The 18,656-nt window shown below is 36.4% G+C and overlaps 1 protein-coding gene across 1 annotated transcript in view; it reads right to left on the bottom strand.

Annotated features, from left to right (window-relative positions):
• Positions 1 to 1,399: 1,399 nt before the first annotated feature.
• The window catches only part of psidin (phagocyte signaling impaired), an 18,693-nt gene continuing 1,436 nt past the window's right edge, over positions 1,400 to 18,656 (bottom strand). Inside the window, exons 2-17 of the mRNA XM_045740608.2 lie at positions 18,331 to 18,555; positions 17,633 to 17,826; positions 16,763 to 16,900; positions 15,955 to 16,115; positions 15,264 to 15,493; positions 14,764 to 14,933; positions 13,520 to 13,683; positions 12,843 to 13,036; positions 11,839 to 12,008; positions 10,035 to 10,178; positions 8,370 to 8,503; positions 6,696 to 6,848; positions 5,497 to 5,617; positions 3,365 to 3,488; positions 2,774 to 3,045; positions 1,400 to 1,981 (exon numbers count right to left, since the gene is read on the bottom strand). Coding sequence (XP_045596564.2) covers positions 1,700 to 1,981; positions 2,774 to 3,045; positions 3,365 to 3,488; positions 5,497 to 5,617; positions 6,696 to 6,848; positions 8,370 to 8,503; positions 10,035 to 10,178; positions 11,839 to 12,008; positions 12,843 to 13,036; positions 13,520 to 13,683; positions 14,764 to 14,933; positions 15,264 to 15,493; positions 15,955 to 16,115; positions 16,763 to 16,900; positions 17,633 to 17,826; positions 18,331 to 18,555 — 2,876 coding nt within the window. The 3' untranslated portion in view covers positions 1,400 to 1,699. The remainder of the gene's footprint in view (positions 1,982 to 2,773; positions 3,046 to 3,364; positions 3,489 to 5,496; positions 5,618 to 6,695; positions 6,849 to 8,369; positions 8,504 to 10,034; positions 10,179 to 11,838; positions 12,009 to 12,842; positions 13,037 to 13,519; positions 13,684 to 14,763; positions 14,934 to 15,263; positions 15,494 to 15,954; positions 16,116 to 16,762; positions 16,901 to 17,632; positions 17,827 to 18,330; positions 18,556 to 18,656) is intronic.

Genomic DNA, 18,656 nt, shown 5'->3' with positions numbered 1-18,656 from the left:
TGGAAGAGCATAGAGGACAGCTTAACTTGGAGAGTTCATCTTCTCGTAGACTGTGCTTTCACAATTTTTAGTTAAAATTATAAGTATCTAAAATACCAAATACAAAACAAAAAAAAACTTTTTAATATCCAATATATACAAATGTATTAAGCCCTGAAGATGTGCTTCCTTGTATTATAGCAAGCATTTACTTGCAATACTAAAATATTGTACATTTATTAGAATACAAATAAATGTTACCATTAAAAATTATTTTCATTATAATACTTCTCATGTGAAATACTTTTTATATAGTAGAGAGAATAATTTTATAACTTTAATACAAGAAATGTTTGGCATAACAAATTTTAGTGCAAATTTACTGCAAAATAATTAAGATAAAGACAAGAAATGGTAACCTCTTCCAGTGTGCTTGCAAGTATTCAAGTCCCAATTCTTATTCATAGTTCACAGGAAATATCGTATCCCTCCCCCCCCCCCCCCCCAAAAGAAAATGTGGTGCAACCTGGAAGAACTTTTTAGTCAAAATTGTAGATTCTAATGCCTACAAAGATCACAATATTTTTATTACACACTTTATGCAAAGTTTAACACGTGAGGCATCCCGTCCTCAGACTAAGTTCATTCCATCCAGCGGTCAACCCCCAAAGATGCATTTATCAATTTTAACATGCTGTTCCTTCAAAACAGAACTTTTCTCAAATATAAATTAATATCAATACAAATTAGCATACTGTGCATATTTAGGCACTGGTTAGGTTAGGTGTTTAGGTTCTGTTGGCGATTATTTTTATTTATAGTACATGGGTTCATGTACTATATGAGGGAGGCGATGAACCACTTATAGCGTTGTGGTTCAAACAACAGTCGTCGGCGAAGCACTTGTTTCGGAAGTGTTCAAATGTCACCAGCTGCGAGTCGTGTGTAAACTGTTTTTCATTCATAAACAAGGGCTTTGGCGGGTGTATGGAATGGACTTTTGAGTCTTTGTTTGGAGGACGGGCTGCATGAGATGGGCTACAATAGGACTGTGTCAAGACTGACTCAGGATGGATTGTCAAATCTTATCCATTTCTGCCTAGCTCAGAATTCAATTTTTCTTCTCAAAGGCTGTCCTATATTTTATGAAATACATACTGTATTCTCTCACAAGAGAATGACAAGCTATGAAATAGGAAGTTTTGTATAAAAATAATGTGTGTACTTTATTTGTGCAAATGTTGGGTACAGGAAGGCCAAATACATAAAGTGTTCTTCCCACTACTAACTAAAGCTGTTGTACCTGTGAATACAACACTGAAAACAATTTACATTACAGTAAATCTTAACAAGTTTCCATGTGTACCTGAATGTACTTAAATAAATAACAATAAGTATAAGGCCAAATAACAACACACAATCACATTCAAATTATATTGAGATGAAACTCAACAAGCAAATGGTTACAAGACTTCAGCGGCTGAAAAACTTGTTAAAAGTTAACAAAATCATTATAACAAATATAAACCGTGAAATCACTGTCAAATTTTCATTGACCAACAACATCAGACTTTACAACTTAATATTTATTGTAGACTTGCAAAGATTTAAGACACATTTGCATTTAATTTTTCATTGGGAGGTCACTCAACAATAACTAAGGCAGGATAAAAAAAAAAATATAATAATAATAATTTTGCGTCTGAGTGACAATTCCATGTTACAGTTTGAGAGAGGAGATATATTTTACTTTATTTCCTATAGAAAAGGAAAGCCTCTCTAAACTTTTAACAAAACTCTGTTCCACTTTTTCACACACTAATTTTCCCTCTGCATGACTCGTGAGGATAGAACTGATGTCCACAGAAGAATAACCTTCGTGGAAATTTTCATCTGTTGTTGACTTGACGGACTTGTACTTCTCGGAAGTGGCTTTCTCCAGCTTCTGTATGCTGGCTGTGAGGGAAGCGATGAAGCTGGCAAACTGGGGTATCACCTCTGGCTGTAACAGAGAAGCACAACATAAAAGCACATAAGGATAAAATGTTTATTATGTTATTATTGAATTCTGAAATTGCAACAGAGCAATTTGTCAACAATTTTATTCTAAACATACATACATACATTAACTGATTTCATCCACACTATCTTACTAAATAATTGTTTACATTAATATGTTCCAGAATTCACTGCCAAAAAATTAAAGTCATTAGTACATACATATAGTATACACACATAGCAACTTGTTTTACCCAAATTCACTCAAATTTGTCATGGTTTCAATTAAATAGCTACATAATTTAGCTAAGAGTATCTACACAATTTGCTAAGTGTATCAACTCCCCTTTTGGAGAAAACTGATTTTATTAAGCATATTTCAATGGATTCCCACATCACTTGAGCAACGCAAGAGATGCCGGCCAAGTAATGAAACTTGGGTTCCATTACTTGGCCTGCTTAAGGGAAATGACAGCAAGCCTGCTGGTTTTTAAAATATGCAGTGAATAAAGTGCTGTAAATATTACTGTAATGCAATACCATTCTGACAATCTAAAGTGATGTTACCAATGAACCTATCAGAACAATCCTGGCTTAAGACACCTTAACCTTTAGCCAGTTCAATTAATTAACCTATCAGAACAATGGCAGGCATTTTTGGACATTGGTGAGAGCCCCTGACCACTCTCCCTCCCAACCTTGCTGTCACCTTTCCACAAAATACAGATGTACACACAGTCTGTTTGATCCATAAAACCTAATTTAACATTAACCTCAAAATGGGTCAAATACACACCATTATCACAGGTTCTTTTCTCTTCTTGTTTTTCTTTGACACAGCTGCCTTTATTGGTTTAAGAATGGTAAAACAGCAGCCCAGGAAGATGGCAATGATGCCCAAGGTCTGCACCAGGTGATGAAGGTGCGTGAAGGCAGGAGGATTCACACCTGGAAGGATGTTTGGGGTCACAGTTTGTATGCTCTCCACGTGTTGCATGTGTGACGTGATCAACTCTTCTATTTCCTCACGGGCCTCCTTAATGACTTCACTTGACCAACTTGCAACACCTTAAAAAGAAAAATTAAGATCTTTACAGTTCACTCCAATTAAAACTATATAAATTAGCTGGTAACATCATCCACAGAAGCAATTTGTCTATTTTTACCAAATCGACTAAAGAATTATTTTGTCTTAATTTTCCCACTTTACCTATTGGTTCATTTAGTCACGAACCTTACAACATTCCCACCTGAACAAGGTGAAACAGCTACCCAAGACTTTACATGCTTTCATGAAAATTACAAAAATAAATTACATTTTAATCTCTTTCATAAGGACAGATTTCAGTACTGTAACCGTACTGGAAATAGCAAGTATACTACGCACCTGTAGGGTCGTGAGAACATTTGTGCACTCGTTGTAACACTTGTGCATGTTTGACTAGGACAGGGATATAACTCCCTGAAGAATAGAGGTAAATTCTGGACGGATCAGGGCCTTGAAGTGGAAGCTGCAAATTCACAATGTTGTAATGATGAGAATCCCATAAGAAACAGTTCATTACATAAGCATACTAAAAAGTATCACTGTATTAAAACTGCATTTAAGCTTAAATTGCAGAATAAAAACATAGTGGAACATAAAAAATCCAGTCAATATCATATTGGGCTCCCTCCAAGATTTTCCAGTATAGCAACAACAAAGGCTAAAGAAACTGCATTACATCATGTATATTACAATAAAATATATATTTTAAATATTTATTAATAAAGTGATAAGAACAAGTAAAAATACAGTACTGGAAAAAATAATTAAAACAAAAAGTGAGGTCAAGTCATTGTGGACTTTATTTATGGTTTGGGAACTCTTAGTGTTCTGTTCCAGATTTTCAACAAAATTCCCAGTTGCAAAATCACATCACGATTTTAAGGTTAACTCTAATTTACCTGTACTGTGCTTAGTTTTTGAGAGTTCTTGTATTACCCAAGCCCAGCTTTATTGATCTGGGGCCAGATTCACGAAAGCACTTACGAACGTGTACATCTTTCCTCAATCTTTGACGGCTTTGATTACATTTATTAAACAGTTTACAACCATGAAAACTTCCCATTCAACTTTTGTTATTGTTATAAACAGCCTCCTGGTGCTTCGGAGCTCATTAACTGTTTAATAATTGGAAACAAAGCCGCCAAACATTGAGAAAAGATGTATAGGTTCGTAAGTGCTTTCGAAAATCTGGCCCCTGGCTGTTTGCTGGTTGTGGCTCGCAAGCCTACATATTCCATTCAAACCTGGCTAATCTGGCACTTCAGGCAGGTAGTTGTCCAACTGCTTCTTGAAAACATCCACCTATGTTCTGGCAATAGTTCTTATATTGGGTGGGAAGAGGTTGACAAGGTCCTCTTTTTGTTCATACAAATATGTTCATAATACATGTTCACATTTCTCTGCTTGTGTCTACGGCATCTCCTCTCTTCACTGAAAATATTTGGCATTTTACTCCAGTAGGTTGTTACGCTATTGTGCATATTTGAGTCTTGACCTTTGAGTATCTTTCACATACAGTTTATATCATGTGATACCTCTCTCGTCTCATTTCCAGAGAGTAAATACTGACTACTTTGAGACAGTCTCAGTAATTTAAGTGTTTTAAAGTCTTTATGCATGTAGCATACATGCTTTGTATTCCTTCTGTTTCAAAAATATTTCCTGACTTGAAAGGGATCAATCAGTATTGAGCAGTATTCAAGGCAGGAAAGCATAAGTGATTAGAAAATAATAAAATTTGTGATGGCATTCCTGGATTTGAAGGTTCTCATAGAACCTTCAAATGGTTCAGATTATCATTTTCCAGGCTGATGTTGCATTAGTTCTGTAATGCTTACTAAACATTATGTCATCCAACATCATTAAACCTTGATCCTTCAAGTGTTGCTTCCATTTTATGAGATCTTATTGGATCTTGTATTCTGCACCCAGTTTAAGTTCCTCATTTTCTTTGTATATAAATAGCTGGAATTTATCACTGTTGAATATTATGTTGTTTTCCACTGCCAATTGGAACCCTTCTTGAGGTTAACTTGAGATGATTTCGGGGCTTTTTAGTGTCCCCGCGGTCCGGTCCTCGACCAGACCTCCACCCCCAGGAAGCAGCCCGTGACAGCTGACTAACTCCCAGGTACCTATTTACTGCTAGGTAACAGGGACATTCAGGGTGAAAGAAACTTTGCCCATTTGTTTCTGCCTCGTGCAGGAATCGAACACGCGCCACAGAATTACGAGTCCTGCGCGCTATCCACCAGGCTACGAGGCCCCTTCTGATATCTGTTTGTAGTTTTTTAGTGTCTCTTACTGAGGCAATATTCATGCTGATTTTGGTATCGGCTGCAAAAGATGACACGAAACAGGGATTTGTAATTTTGTCAACAAGGATGAGAAAGTAGTAGTACAAATTTTTGATGTTACACTGTACAATAGCATTCCAAATTTTTAAAATAACTAAATCAAAATAAAATTACCTGAGGGGACTTGCAATTTCTATATCTACTGCAATCTTCATACTCCTGCTCTAGTCGGGCAGTGAGATTAGCCAACAGCGTCGCATCCGATGACGAACTTGCTTCACCGTTCACACACTCACTGAAGTTCATGTTAACATTTTGAATATTACCATACAAAATATGTATATGGAGCCTATTTCTTCACCTTTCCTGCTTTATATATCATTTTGTTCCATGACATTTTTGTAGAATTAATTTAGGAATCAGGAAATGAATGCCAATACTGTACCCTCTTATTTATCTATTATCTACCTACTTATTCCTCTCAATGTTATTCCACTAGCTAGTAAATAGAATAGAACAGGTGGTTATCTCTTAATACAGTACTAGGACTACATCTTCCAAGATTGAGTTAGCCTGTGCAAATATTCTGTAAAACACTATTCATGTAGATTAAAACGACAAGAAAGGAAACACTGGTAAATCTACATGGCATCTACCACTGAAGTAAAGAGCCGTTTATTACAATGGAAGAATGATTTGGCATTGAAATTTCACTGGCAAATCAAATGTAAGTCAATGAGAGTGAAATGTTAAAATAATATATTACTTCTCCCCCCCAGCTACTAGAAGTTGAACATACATCGGCGTTATACAATAGACCCTCGTGCAGCACAATCTTAAACAATGCAAATTTCACAAGGCATGACCATGCTCTTTACAGCCAAAAATTGTCTACACGCGGCCCTGGTCGAGGACCGGGCCGCGGGGACGCTAAGCCCCGAAATCATCTCAAGATAACCTCAAGATGAGCATGACTTATGAGGTAATATTTGGCCAAATGTTGTTTTTTGTGAGTTTTACATACTTTTAAGTTCATATTGTCACAACACGCCCATTTTCGTATGCACCTTTGGGATTACCTACTTGCATTATAATCCCCTCCCCCAAACATTCTGCACCTTCTGATACAATCCCAAAATGCACCTTCGCACCTGCGTGAAGCACAAGGTTTATCTAGGGTACATAGCTTGTGCTTTGCAAGAGTCTACTGTATTAAATGTCTCCAAAACCACAGAGTATTTATTTGAAAGCAATAACCTAATTCTAATGAACACAATTTTTTTTTATAGTAAACACTGATTACAGAATTTAATATGAAAGCTTTATTAACAAACCCTGAAAGGAAAAAGCTATAAAAATACTTATAAACAAACCTATTTTCTTTGTTTGCAGATGCCTGATCATTGCTTACTTTCGAATGACCAAGTCTGCTCGCAGCTCCCACTAATCTGAGTGTTACATTACGAAGCTTCAACATGGTTATGTCTGCTGCAGTGCTCGCTGCTATGTCACTCTCCTGCAAACACCTAGGAAGATGAAATAATACTCAATATAAACAATGCAATACAGGACTTAGAAAAGATTACTTTTCAAATAAATGGTAAGATTTGTAATGACTTATAAACACTCATACTGTATTCCTATGTCATATTGACTAGCATTTTTCCAATAAATGTAAAGATATCTGGTCCAACAATGTAGTACAATGTTGTACGACATAAAACTTAATACCACAAAAGCCAAGGCACATACAGTGGTACCTCAGAATGCGAGTGTCCCTGTATGCGAGTTTTTCGGAATACGAGCAGGATTTCCTCGAAAAATATGTCTCGGAGCGCGAGGGTTACCTCGGGACACGAGTTTGTTGATACGCGTACAGGCCGACCCAGCGCATGGTGATTCGGCGATCGTCGCCCTCCGCCCCTCAGTTTACCATTGTCTCGCGCCCAGTGACTACCCCACATCAATTCTTCTCGCGGATTTTCAGTGTTTTGTTGGATTTTTGGTGATTTGACTATACAATGTTATTATATATCTCACCATGGGTCACAAGAAAGCCAGTGGTAAGGATAAAGGCCAGAAAGCCCATGTGAGGATGACAATAGAGGAGAAACGAGAGATCATTCGGAAGCATGAGAATGGTACACGTGTTGTTGAACTTTGTAGGCAGTACAACAAAGCCACATCAACAATATGCACTATACTTAAGAAGAAAAATGAGATTATGAGTGCTAAAGTGGCAAAAGGAGTCAGAACAATAACGAAACAAAGACCACAAATACTTGAAGAAGTGGAAAAGTTGGTATTAATTTGGATACACGACAAGGAGTTAAGGGGTGACAGTGTTTCGGAGGCCATTATTTGTGAGAAAGCCAGGGTTTGGACAGACTTGTGGTGAGGAAATCGAGCAGTGAGCCTCAACCAGGACCTAGTGGCACTCAGATAAAACGTCCCAGGGAGAGCACACCAGAAAAGTCTTCACTGCCTGATGTGATAATGGAAGGGGACTCCCCTTCCAAACAGTAACTCCTCTCCTTCTCCCCCCTCCTCACCATCTTCCATACGCCTACAGCATTCAACAGCAAGGTAAGTAATAACTTGAACATACTTTTGTAGGTATATTTAGATGAATTAGGTATAAAAATTTAGTTTGATGTGGGGTTTTTGGGGTAGTCTGGAACGGATTAATTCATTTCCCTTTATTTCTTATAGGGAAATTAGCTTCGGAATACGAGGCGTCTCCAGGAACCAATTAAACTCTTAAACCGAGGTATGCCTGTATACAGTTCTGTATTGTAGGCTAACAACATGCTGAGAGGTACCAAAATAGATACTTAAATGAGCTGTCATCAACACTATCACTTAATACCTAATGAGCATATCATTTTTATGCCTAAACTAGCAAACAACAAACAAATCCACATGGGCTGTGACGAGGGTTCGACCCTCGTCACGGCCCTTGTGAATTTGTTTATTTGATGCATCACGCTATTGTGATTTGTGTGTGTCTAGCAAGCAACTTGTGTATGTCACCAGGTGCAGCTCACCTGGTAAGAGGTTCCCAGGTGTTCATGACCCGTAGGTCACGATTGTCACGCAGCTCCTCCCAGTTGGTCTTGTCAGTAGCTGGATCGATGTCCATTTGTTGTAGCACGTCAACCAACTGACTGTGAGAACTTATCTGACAAAACCATAGATACCTTTATTATATTTTGACAATAACACCAGTCTAGTAAGTGCTATTGTCAATTATTAATTCATTATTATATAAATAAATGTTATACAGTGCGGTAATCTCATTAAAATGAGCAAGATTACATTTCTTCCTCTACCAATTGTTATACCTACCTCATATCTATTGAAATTTCATATCTATTGAAATACCTATCTCATATCTATTCAGTCCATTAATTGTCAATCATAATGTAAACACTAACAAATATAGGTCCTCCAAGAGAGAGAGAGATGTATTCAAATATAGACAAAAATATCAATATAAACCTGTATATGATTGTGTCTTATTTTGAGATAACACGATTATTCCTTTTCAAATACGAACAATTTGCTCTTATTGCCATCCACGTGAAACATTCTCCTTTCAGACAGCTGGGCTAAATCAATGTCTTTTGTATTGTATTGGTCATGACTCTGCACATAAATCAAAACTAACCAGGGATCTCCTGTTGAAAACTTCCTTTGATCATAAATCAACCACCATTATGTATTATTCCCAATACTGCTCATTTATTGCTTCACCAAACAGTAATGATATTGAACAAACCCAACATAATTTTTCATTTCCAATTACTGAACTTTTATTCAGAGAAGAATAAAGATTTGTGGTCAACATATGATGGTATTCTGATTTAAGAGTGGCAGTCAGAGCAATTCCCTCCTTTTTCATAATAATAATAATAATAATAATAATAATAATAATAATGTTTATTTAGGGAAAGTACATACATACAAAAGGAGTTACAAGAAGAATGTTGGATTACTAGATAGAGCAAGTATATACTATGCCTAAAGCCACAAATACACATAGCATTTCGGGCATAACTTGACCTGCCTGTCTTTGTTTCAGCCTGTATATATATAACATAAGACATATCCCCATGCAGGCATCATTATAATTGATCCTCATTAGAATCATCATTACAGAGCTTCAACTTTCTTTTAAACTTCCACTTAAAATGATTAATACGCATTCACTCCAACTATAGTTTTTTTTTTAACAGCCGCCACTTGCCCAGCTATATTATAAAATTTAAAAAATCAGACCCCCTCCTTGGTACCAATAGCTATGTCAATTACATTTTTACCATTTATCCTACACTCCTTCAATACTACAAAGACGATTTAACCAAAAATACTACTGCTCAACAAGCCAATAAAACAGTCACACTTGTGAATGCCACATTTAACATAACCAAAAAAACAACTAAATAAATGAATAGTATTTTCTGCAATAGGGTGCCACTTTGATTGCAAATGGTGCACGGGAATCAAAAACAGAAATTCATTACCTTAAGCCTCTACCACAGTGGCATTTTGAAAACTCGAGCCTCTACTATGGAGGCACTCAATAACTAAAGCCTCTACTACGATGTTAACTGCTATAAACAAAACCTTTACTATGACGGCAACTGCTATATAAAGCCTCTACTACGGTGCTACTTACTAAATAAAGCCTCTGCTATGATGATACTCACTTCGGTGGTCAGTTCCATCAGCATCTGCTCAGCCGTCACTGTGGCAAAATGGAGGGAATTATTTAATCTTTCTCTGAACTCCACAAACTCAGGAATTCTAGTCAGTGATCCATATTTATATGAAGATATTAGTGGATCTGAGGTCTGAAAATGGAAACAAAAATAAAATACTTTAGAAAGACTGAAAGGATACAAGCTTCATTCATTTATTTATTTTTCAATCGCTGACATTACACAAAATCAACTGCATAATTATTACTAGCATATTATAATTATTATTGTAGATCAGGACAAATTCAATTACACTCTTAGGGTAATTATATACATATTTTATTACATAAATATCCTAAAACATAAATTGAAGTAAATGTTTTGATCGCACGAGGGGCAATCATGAAGGGTGTCCCGCAGCACCAGCAACATGACATATACAAACAGTAAATATTGTATATGGAGTATAACATGTCCTGGAAGTGCAATAAGCACTGGCTGGTGTAATGTGCATAGGTTAGTGCAGTGAATGTTGTGCTTGTGTCTGTTCTTGTGGCTGTAGCAGTTGTTATGGTTGCAGTTGTAGCCTTTAAGTGATTGTGACTTGGGCCCAGAATTTTGGGTGTAGTAAGGACTGTACTGGGTGGGTTTGGTTCCCTTTTTCTCCCAGGAATATCTTTGGCCTTGGGAAGCTGTCTATCCCACTGCACCCACATTTCAGATATCAGGCAGTGGTGGTGGTGTCCAGTACAAGATTTTAATTGTGCTAAATTTTCCCAGTGGTGGTTGATTCGAACAAGAGTGAAACAATTCTCAGCTTGTTGGAAATCAATGCCCACATCCAGTGTTCAACCCTCTGAATCCTAAACATGACTGGTTTGTGAGGTAGTTCCAAGTCACTCTTGGATTGTCTCTGGACCTCTAGGATGCCTACTGGCATGTCCAAATCTATTCCAAGACTAAGAATGGCTAGCTGGTGTTCAAGATTAGTCATATCTACTACTTTCAGGCACTGGCTTTTAGGCTAAATCTGGTACCCTATTTCCAAATCCGTGTTTACCTGTTTTTTCGATGAAGTGTTGCCAATTAAATGTTCTGACACAACAAAGGGAATAAGATACACTTGTATAAATGAAAAAAAATTAACAAAATAGGGAAGAGGATGCTGGCAAACATCAATTGAGCAAAACCATAAGACATCCTCCCATCCCTAAGACATGGCAGCAACCTCCTGACAGGAGCACGTATTCAACATAACCAAGTTGCTGCGGGTCCTAGCCAGTTGCAAAATCCCGAGGCTCACACACATGCCAATAACTTAATCTAGATTAAAAATACACAAATGTTCTAAATTAAAAGGATGATTTCAAGCAACAGGAGTAAGGAAAACACACCTGTACAAGATAGGGGGATAAGAATGGCTCATAAACAACAACAAAAGCCAGGAGAAACAACAAAACTTGGTAAAAATAAAGTGAATACAAAAATGCTAAATGGGGTCTGTAACTAACAACTAGAGCTGTAGTGTAATCAATGCAGTAGTACAACCAGAATAGTTCAATTTCTCATATACTACGTAGGAGATGCTTACAGCTGGTGCAACCTTCATGAAGTTGGGTGTAATCCACAAGGCCTCACTTCCCTGTAGTCACTGAGAGGCAAGTACCGGGCACCCACCCATTCTCGAGTTCTCTCTCTGAGAACAACCTATTCCATTTTCCAATATTTAAAACTAATACAAGCAATATTTTATCTGAACAGTAAAAATTATGATATCAATAATAAATAGAATAAAAGTATGAGATGAGCTTACATCTTTATAGTTGGCCATGAAGAATTTGAGCGTGGAGGAGAAGATTTCAGCGGCAGCCGCATAATCGGTCGAATCCAGAGACTGCAGTGCCAGGACATGGCCCAGAGTGTCAAGCTGGATATGTTTTAAGTCACATTTTTCATACACTGTTTGAGAGGCATCAGTGGCACCTGGAGGATAAAGTTTCCTTTATTATGTTTTTAGATCCACCAAGAGAATCTGACTGTATATACAGTATACAGAGTTTTAAACCCAATTACTTTTCTTTTCTGTAGACCCCTCTCCTTCCATCACTAGTTAAACAAAAGCTCCATTGCTCGTCTAACTGGGTTGAGCCAAACTGCATCAAATTCTAAATTAAACCCACTCACAGAATTTTGTTTTAACTTTGGTCTATAGTTTTACCATGGTTCAAATGCCTCCTAATCCTGTGCTGTTTTACAAATACTTCTACTGGAAAACTATGCTGTATGGTATTGTAGTAGACACAGCTGATTTGTCACTCATGCTGTGACTCTCTTGTCATTGTAGTAGACACAGCTGATTTGTCACTCATGCTGTGACTGTCTTGTCATTGTAGCAGACACAGCTGATTTGTCACTCATGCTGTGACTGTCTTGTCATTGTAGTAGACACAGCTGATTTGTCACTCATGCTGTGACTGTCTTGTCATTGTAGTAGACACAGCTGATTTGTCACTCACGCTGTGACTGTCATGTAACTGTAAATATATTTTTGTGCCTACCTACCGGAAAAGCATAGTAAACATAGCTCATTTATCATTTGAATATTTAACTATATGATTAAATTTTCCTAGATATATACAGTTTCAATAAGCACACGCAAGAGACTCAGAGTATTTAAATACAGAAGGAACAAACAAGCCCAAGAAGACCAGAAAACTTTCTTCATCCTAGAGAATGTACACTTACGGGAGATAATATATATTACAGATTTTAAATAAAATACAATATGTAGAAGTGAAAACTATTATAATTACTTACCAAGCATATTATACACTTTAATTAGTAGCAGTTTTAATTGGAAGTTGGCTTTAGAAATATCTATGCCATACTCCAAGATGGCAGCAACTTTGAGAATTAAGTGTTTCGGGTCGATATCGGCGGTTGTCCCATCACACTTGGACACCGCCTTAAGGTAACTGTGAGTCGCCAGGATTAAGTATGCATCGCCTGGTCTACAAAGACAAGATACATCATTCAATTTATTACTATCCAGTACTGATATTAAATAAATAAATAAATAAATAAATAAAAGTTAAAGCATTAAGTGGAATGAAGACACCCTTGTGAGGCTGTTCATCTGTTGATCTCTGTGTACCTAACTGTTCCACCAAGACCAATGCAAGTTGCCCATGTCAACCAACATCATCCGAGTGCACTGCTCACAAGGATGCTATTCACTCAAAACCTTAATTACCTAAATAGTATTTCCTTCCAAAACCTGGATGCATTACAATTAAGTGCATTTTATATTAATATGCCCACCCCCCAAAAAATATGACATTCAAAACCGCACTGTAATTGATTATTATCTGACATCACATTTTTTGCAACTGCTAAATTACTTTAGTTGCATAAATTAATGACTCAAAGGAAATATCTCATATCTAACAATTTAAAGTAAGCAGTGAATTACATTAAGCGATGACTTCACTCGCCTGATATCTGTGTCAGCCATGTGTGAGGAGAGGTGTAATGTCTGCTTATATAACTTGACAAGTGAATCGGAGAACTCCATATGTTGCAAAGGGGTAAGAGTCTCCTGCTCTCCTAAGGCTCTTCGAAGCTGCAACCAACATAGATTGCGATAAATGGCTTCAACCTGTATGGGGGAGGAATACAACAATGAAAATATTTGCCCTAAAAATACAGTACTTGCACAATACTGCACTGTAATCCAAAATTTGTAACATGCAGCAGAACACTTAAAGACAACATTTTATTGGTAGTGTGCACCAATAATGATTATATATACAAGCTTTGATAAGAGTACAGGTACTGTATATATATATATTTGGCGATCCTGTAATTGTAATAAAACTATAAAACACTATTTAATGTATTTGGTTCTCTAAATATACACAAATGTATTCCACATATATGTGCAACGCTTTTAAAAATTAGGCTTTTTTTTTTTTTTTGCCCTTAATTAACAACAGTGAAGAAAGAAGAGGTTGTTGTTGCCAATTTCATCCCCAGATAAAAAGAAAAAGTATGATGACAACTTTAATGATGAGAGGGGTAGTGTACCAGGGCTAGGAGGCGGGACATAAAGAGCTACATCTCACTCCCCCTGAAGTTGCTGATGGGTATGGAGTACCAAGTGTTAGGCCACATGCATAAATTAAAATTCCGTGCAAATCAAACACATTTTTTTATATTCCATGGTATACACTCTTAACTACAAAGATTTAAAAATAAAGCAATGAATAAAATGAAACGTCCCTTTCCGAGTGCTATCTCGGTAAATTAGCCAGCAATATACAGTGGGCGTGTTGAACACTGAGGCAACAACCGAGTGGTCTAGCTTGGAAAGAAGAATTTGTGTAAGTTAAAAGTAGAGAGTCAGGAAGAAAAATTGGCCAACAAATACGTGGATATAAAACAAAAACACAAAAATAGACAAGCAGTGCAAGTCTGTGGCATGCAAATAGTATGCAAGTATGCAATAATGGTATGGTGCTATGAAATTAATAGATAAGAGAGGCAGTGTGCATACATGAGTAACCACGATGACAAGAAACCTGGAAGGCTATATGAATGATTATTACACTTTTCTCATGCACTAAAGTGAATAAGTAGCAATGCACTGAAGGTGAGCGATGAGCCTCCTTTTCTACTTTAAAATTCATACTTAATGTTCTCAAATATATATGCAAAATATTTCTTCCCCAACACTTACATTAACTGGAGAACCTTCTTCATTGAGTTGTACAATTTCCTTGATTTGTTTTAGGAAGAGACATATCTGGTCCTTTGGCACAAGTGGAAGGAAGTTGACGATGTCGCCATAGCAACACATTTTATCCCCATACCCCTGAATATAAAGATGAAGAATCTCTACAAGATCACCTGCAAAAATAAAATTCTTATCTAACATTTGGCTACTTTTCTTTTATTGTATATACCTGATGTATATATCCTACATCCATGGTTGGATAATACAAGCAGACATCACACATTATTTACAACTGCAGTATCTATCTCCCAAACTTACAATCCCAAAATTGTTGGAAAATTATTTTCTTCACAATAGGCTCATGAACAAAAATATCATAAACATTCAATGGCACCATAATATATCTTTGTATCTTATCATATTTTTGATACTTTGTTTCTTATGGGAGAGATTGCAAGACCTATTTTTCAACTACCCAGAATGAAACTAAAAGTGAACCTTACCACATAATTCACCAATTCGTTCACTCATTCCCTGCTGATGTAGTACCAGAGCTAACTGTAACAGGCCTAAGAGAGGGCCTCTGCTTTTCGTCTTCTCTACAACAGCTTCCTGTTTCATAGTACTGAGGAATGCAGAGGCTGACATGAGCGGATCATCTCCATTGCCACTTGTTTCCGTTAATTTCATCATCATTCGGATGTACTCAACATAGTGCTGCCAGTTGTCTGGCCTTAAATAAAAAGAAATATAAAAGCCGTTAATTAATTAATTCCACAAAACAAATATTAGCCAATTGTACCAGCAATTTTATCTAAAGTTAATGTTGAAAGTACAGTTCATACTGTATTTCATACTAACATACAATGAACTAGTAATGTTATTATTCTCCTCATCCAAAATAAATTGACAAAATTTATACAGTATTTATATTGCTGACAGTGGAAGAGAAAGGATCCCAAAGCCTATTATGTGTGCAGAATTTGTATAAAAATCCTTTTGCAGTATTATACAGGAAATAAGGAATTTGGAAAGTGTAGCTGTCACTCTGGAAGCATAAAAATGTTTTCACAACCTATACAGTTAATGCCACAGCCACTGTTTACATACACACGCAGGGTGGGAGGAGTGAAAACACATTATTGCACACTATATATACAACACGGACAAACTTGATTCCAGTTCAAAACTCACTCGTCTTTGATGAGGCTTTTATATACAGAAGCAGCTGCTTCCCACTGGCTAAGCTTGGCATGGTAAGTGGCTCTCTTTAAAGCCAAGAAGTTCTCTGGCTGGTGCACCACCTTGTCCGCGAGAGGGCCATCCAGAACAGCCAACGCCTCAGCATATTTACCCTATAAACATAGTACTGATCATTATTGCATCTCTTATCATTCTGTACCTGTAACACTTTGCTATCACTGAGGATTACCCACCTTAGGGGTTGACCATGGCACATAATCTTACTGGGTAGCCCATTTTAAACAGGATCTAGCCTATGCAAAGTTCCTTATGTCATAATGCAGCTTATCCTGTATGTAATCCATTCCTCTCTCTTATAATGGCAGTTTACCAATTCTTGATTCATTATACCTCACTCATTCATAGCATCACTGGCTTTACCGTTACAATATCAGGTGATTAACCTTATCAATCATATCACATTTGTACATCTTTCTTATCAGCAAATGTTAATTATTGCACACACTTATAATTACTAGATCCTAAACTGTCTTAAGGTATAAATGAATATGCTAATACTTCATAAGCCAGAGTAAAGGCATTAAACAAACTGTATGAAAGTGGAAGAGAAAATAGTGACATTAACATATAAGTAAGGGAACAAAGCGAAGAGTTACAAAGCATTAAAGCCATGTAGAAAAGTTAATTAACAATTGTTTACATTAAAGTTAACAAAAAAATCTTATTAAATATAAGTTGTAGCTGCAATGCAAAGCCAGATGAAAACAATACCCATGTAGTCAGGAAAGATAATTATTACCTGTGTTTCTAAGATGTGAAGGTAGGTCATGACTTCTGCTTCTGCTTCAATCTTGCCATCTTTAACAAAATTGTTTACCATTCTCTCTGCCAGCAAAAGGCTGACTTCTTTCCCTTTTGGATCCCCAGATTTATGGGCCTGAAAAATAAAACCCAAAAGCTCTCAGAGTGAAACATTTTTACTTATTTTTTATTGTTTTATATATATATATGTTGTACCTAATAGGCAGAATGCACTATGTGACCTACTGTGCAAAGCCCAATTTGAATTAGTCTAATAAGCTGAGTTTTCCTTTTAAGTTATATATTTTCTACATTTTTTCTTATGAAATGATAAAGTTTTCCATTACATTATATATATGATTTAATTTGGTTGATTTTGAAATAAACTAATGTAGAAATATGACCAAACCTTACCTAACCTAAACTAACATAACTCAGTAATTCATGTTCTTAATATAATAATATTAATTAAAATAAACCAATTGGAATTTTTTTAAATAGCAAAAATCACTCTGCCTATTATGCAAATCAGGCCTTGCATACTAAGACAAGTAGTCCATTCTGGCAATTAGGTTATAACATATTCATATACATATAAACCATATTCTGATGGTTTTATATGTATGGTTCTGATATGAACCTTCCATATATATGTATATATATATATATATATACTGTATTCATATGTATGGTTCATATTCATAGGGAACTATTCATATTCCTGTCTGACTGACAATAGTCCTTATTAATGTAAAGTGGATCCATACTACTTGTAGTATACTTCTTGTAGTCGAAGAAACATTATACCCAGAAAAAAATTCTTCGCTAATAAACACAATCTATAGCTCTTTGAGTAAAGACAACTGACCTGCATGACATGACTCATCACTGCCCAAAAGTAGTATGGATTTTTGGGCTTCAACTTGTACAGTTTCATGGCTGTTTGCTGCTGGTTCTTATAGTCTCCCACCCGGACATAAGCCATGAAGAGATGGGACAGCAGCTCTTCATTGCTCGGCTCAGTCTTCACAGCCATTTCGTAAACTTTGCATATTTGGTCGGCTGTGTATTTCAAAATGTACACGAGGTAAATTAATGTACACGAGAGGTAAATTAATATACACTAGTTGAATATGGAATGATGTGAATATGATAATATTATTTCCTAACTGTAAACCCTTAAAACAGGTACTCCTTTCATGATTTATATGCTAACCAAAAATATAGAATATGACATGACATATGAAAGAAATTGGCAAAAGTTCCCCTCAAATACAGAATGTTACAAAAGCGTTAAACCATGATGCATAACATTTTCTATGTGATAACATGAAAACTTTCACAATTGGTCTCATTTACTTCCAAGGTCTATATAAACTACTGAGAATAACACTTTTTCATGGATTTCTTTCATCATAAATAATTTCCTCCAATACAGTATTGTATAGGGTACAAAAGTACAGTGTAGGTGGAAAAGAAATGCCAGAAATTTAATGATTTAAACTGGGTAATGTATAAATAACGAGATTACTTGCATGCCTTTGAAATCTCAAGTTTATAACTCACGCTGATGCATCTCCCTAAAACAAATTGTGAGGGCTTGGAGAGTAGCTTCATCTGTCGGTCCCTCCTTGATTACAGTAGAAATAAGATTCTCGCACTCCTCCCGGCGGCTCATGCGTAGCAGAGCCAGACCTTTGAGCACACGGGCACAGTGCAAAGTAGACTGCTTCCTCAGTACTTTGTCTGCCTCTTGCACAGCTTTTTTGTTGTTTCCCGTGTCTAGCCATTCTGAAACAACATAAACATTTACAAACCATGCAATAACCAGCCATATTTCGAATAGAGAAAAGGTAGAAATAAAATTAAAACCACAGCTAGTTCATTTTTTT

This window comes from Procambarus clarkii, chromosome 13 (genome assembly GCF_040958095.1).
Source record: "Procambarus clarkii isolate CNS0578487 chromosome 13, FALCON_Pclarkii_2.0, whole genome shotgun sequence".
NCBI lineage: Eukaryota > Metazoa > Arthropoda > Malacostraca > Decapoda > Cambaridae > Procambarus > Procambarus clarkii.
Note: the sequence above shows the minus strand (reverse complement) of the source record. Positions and strands in the feature narration are given on the sequence as shown.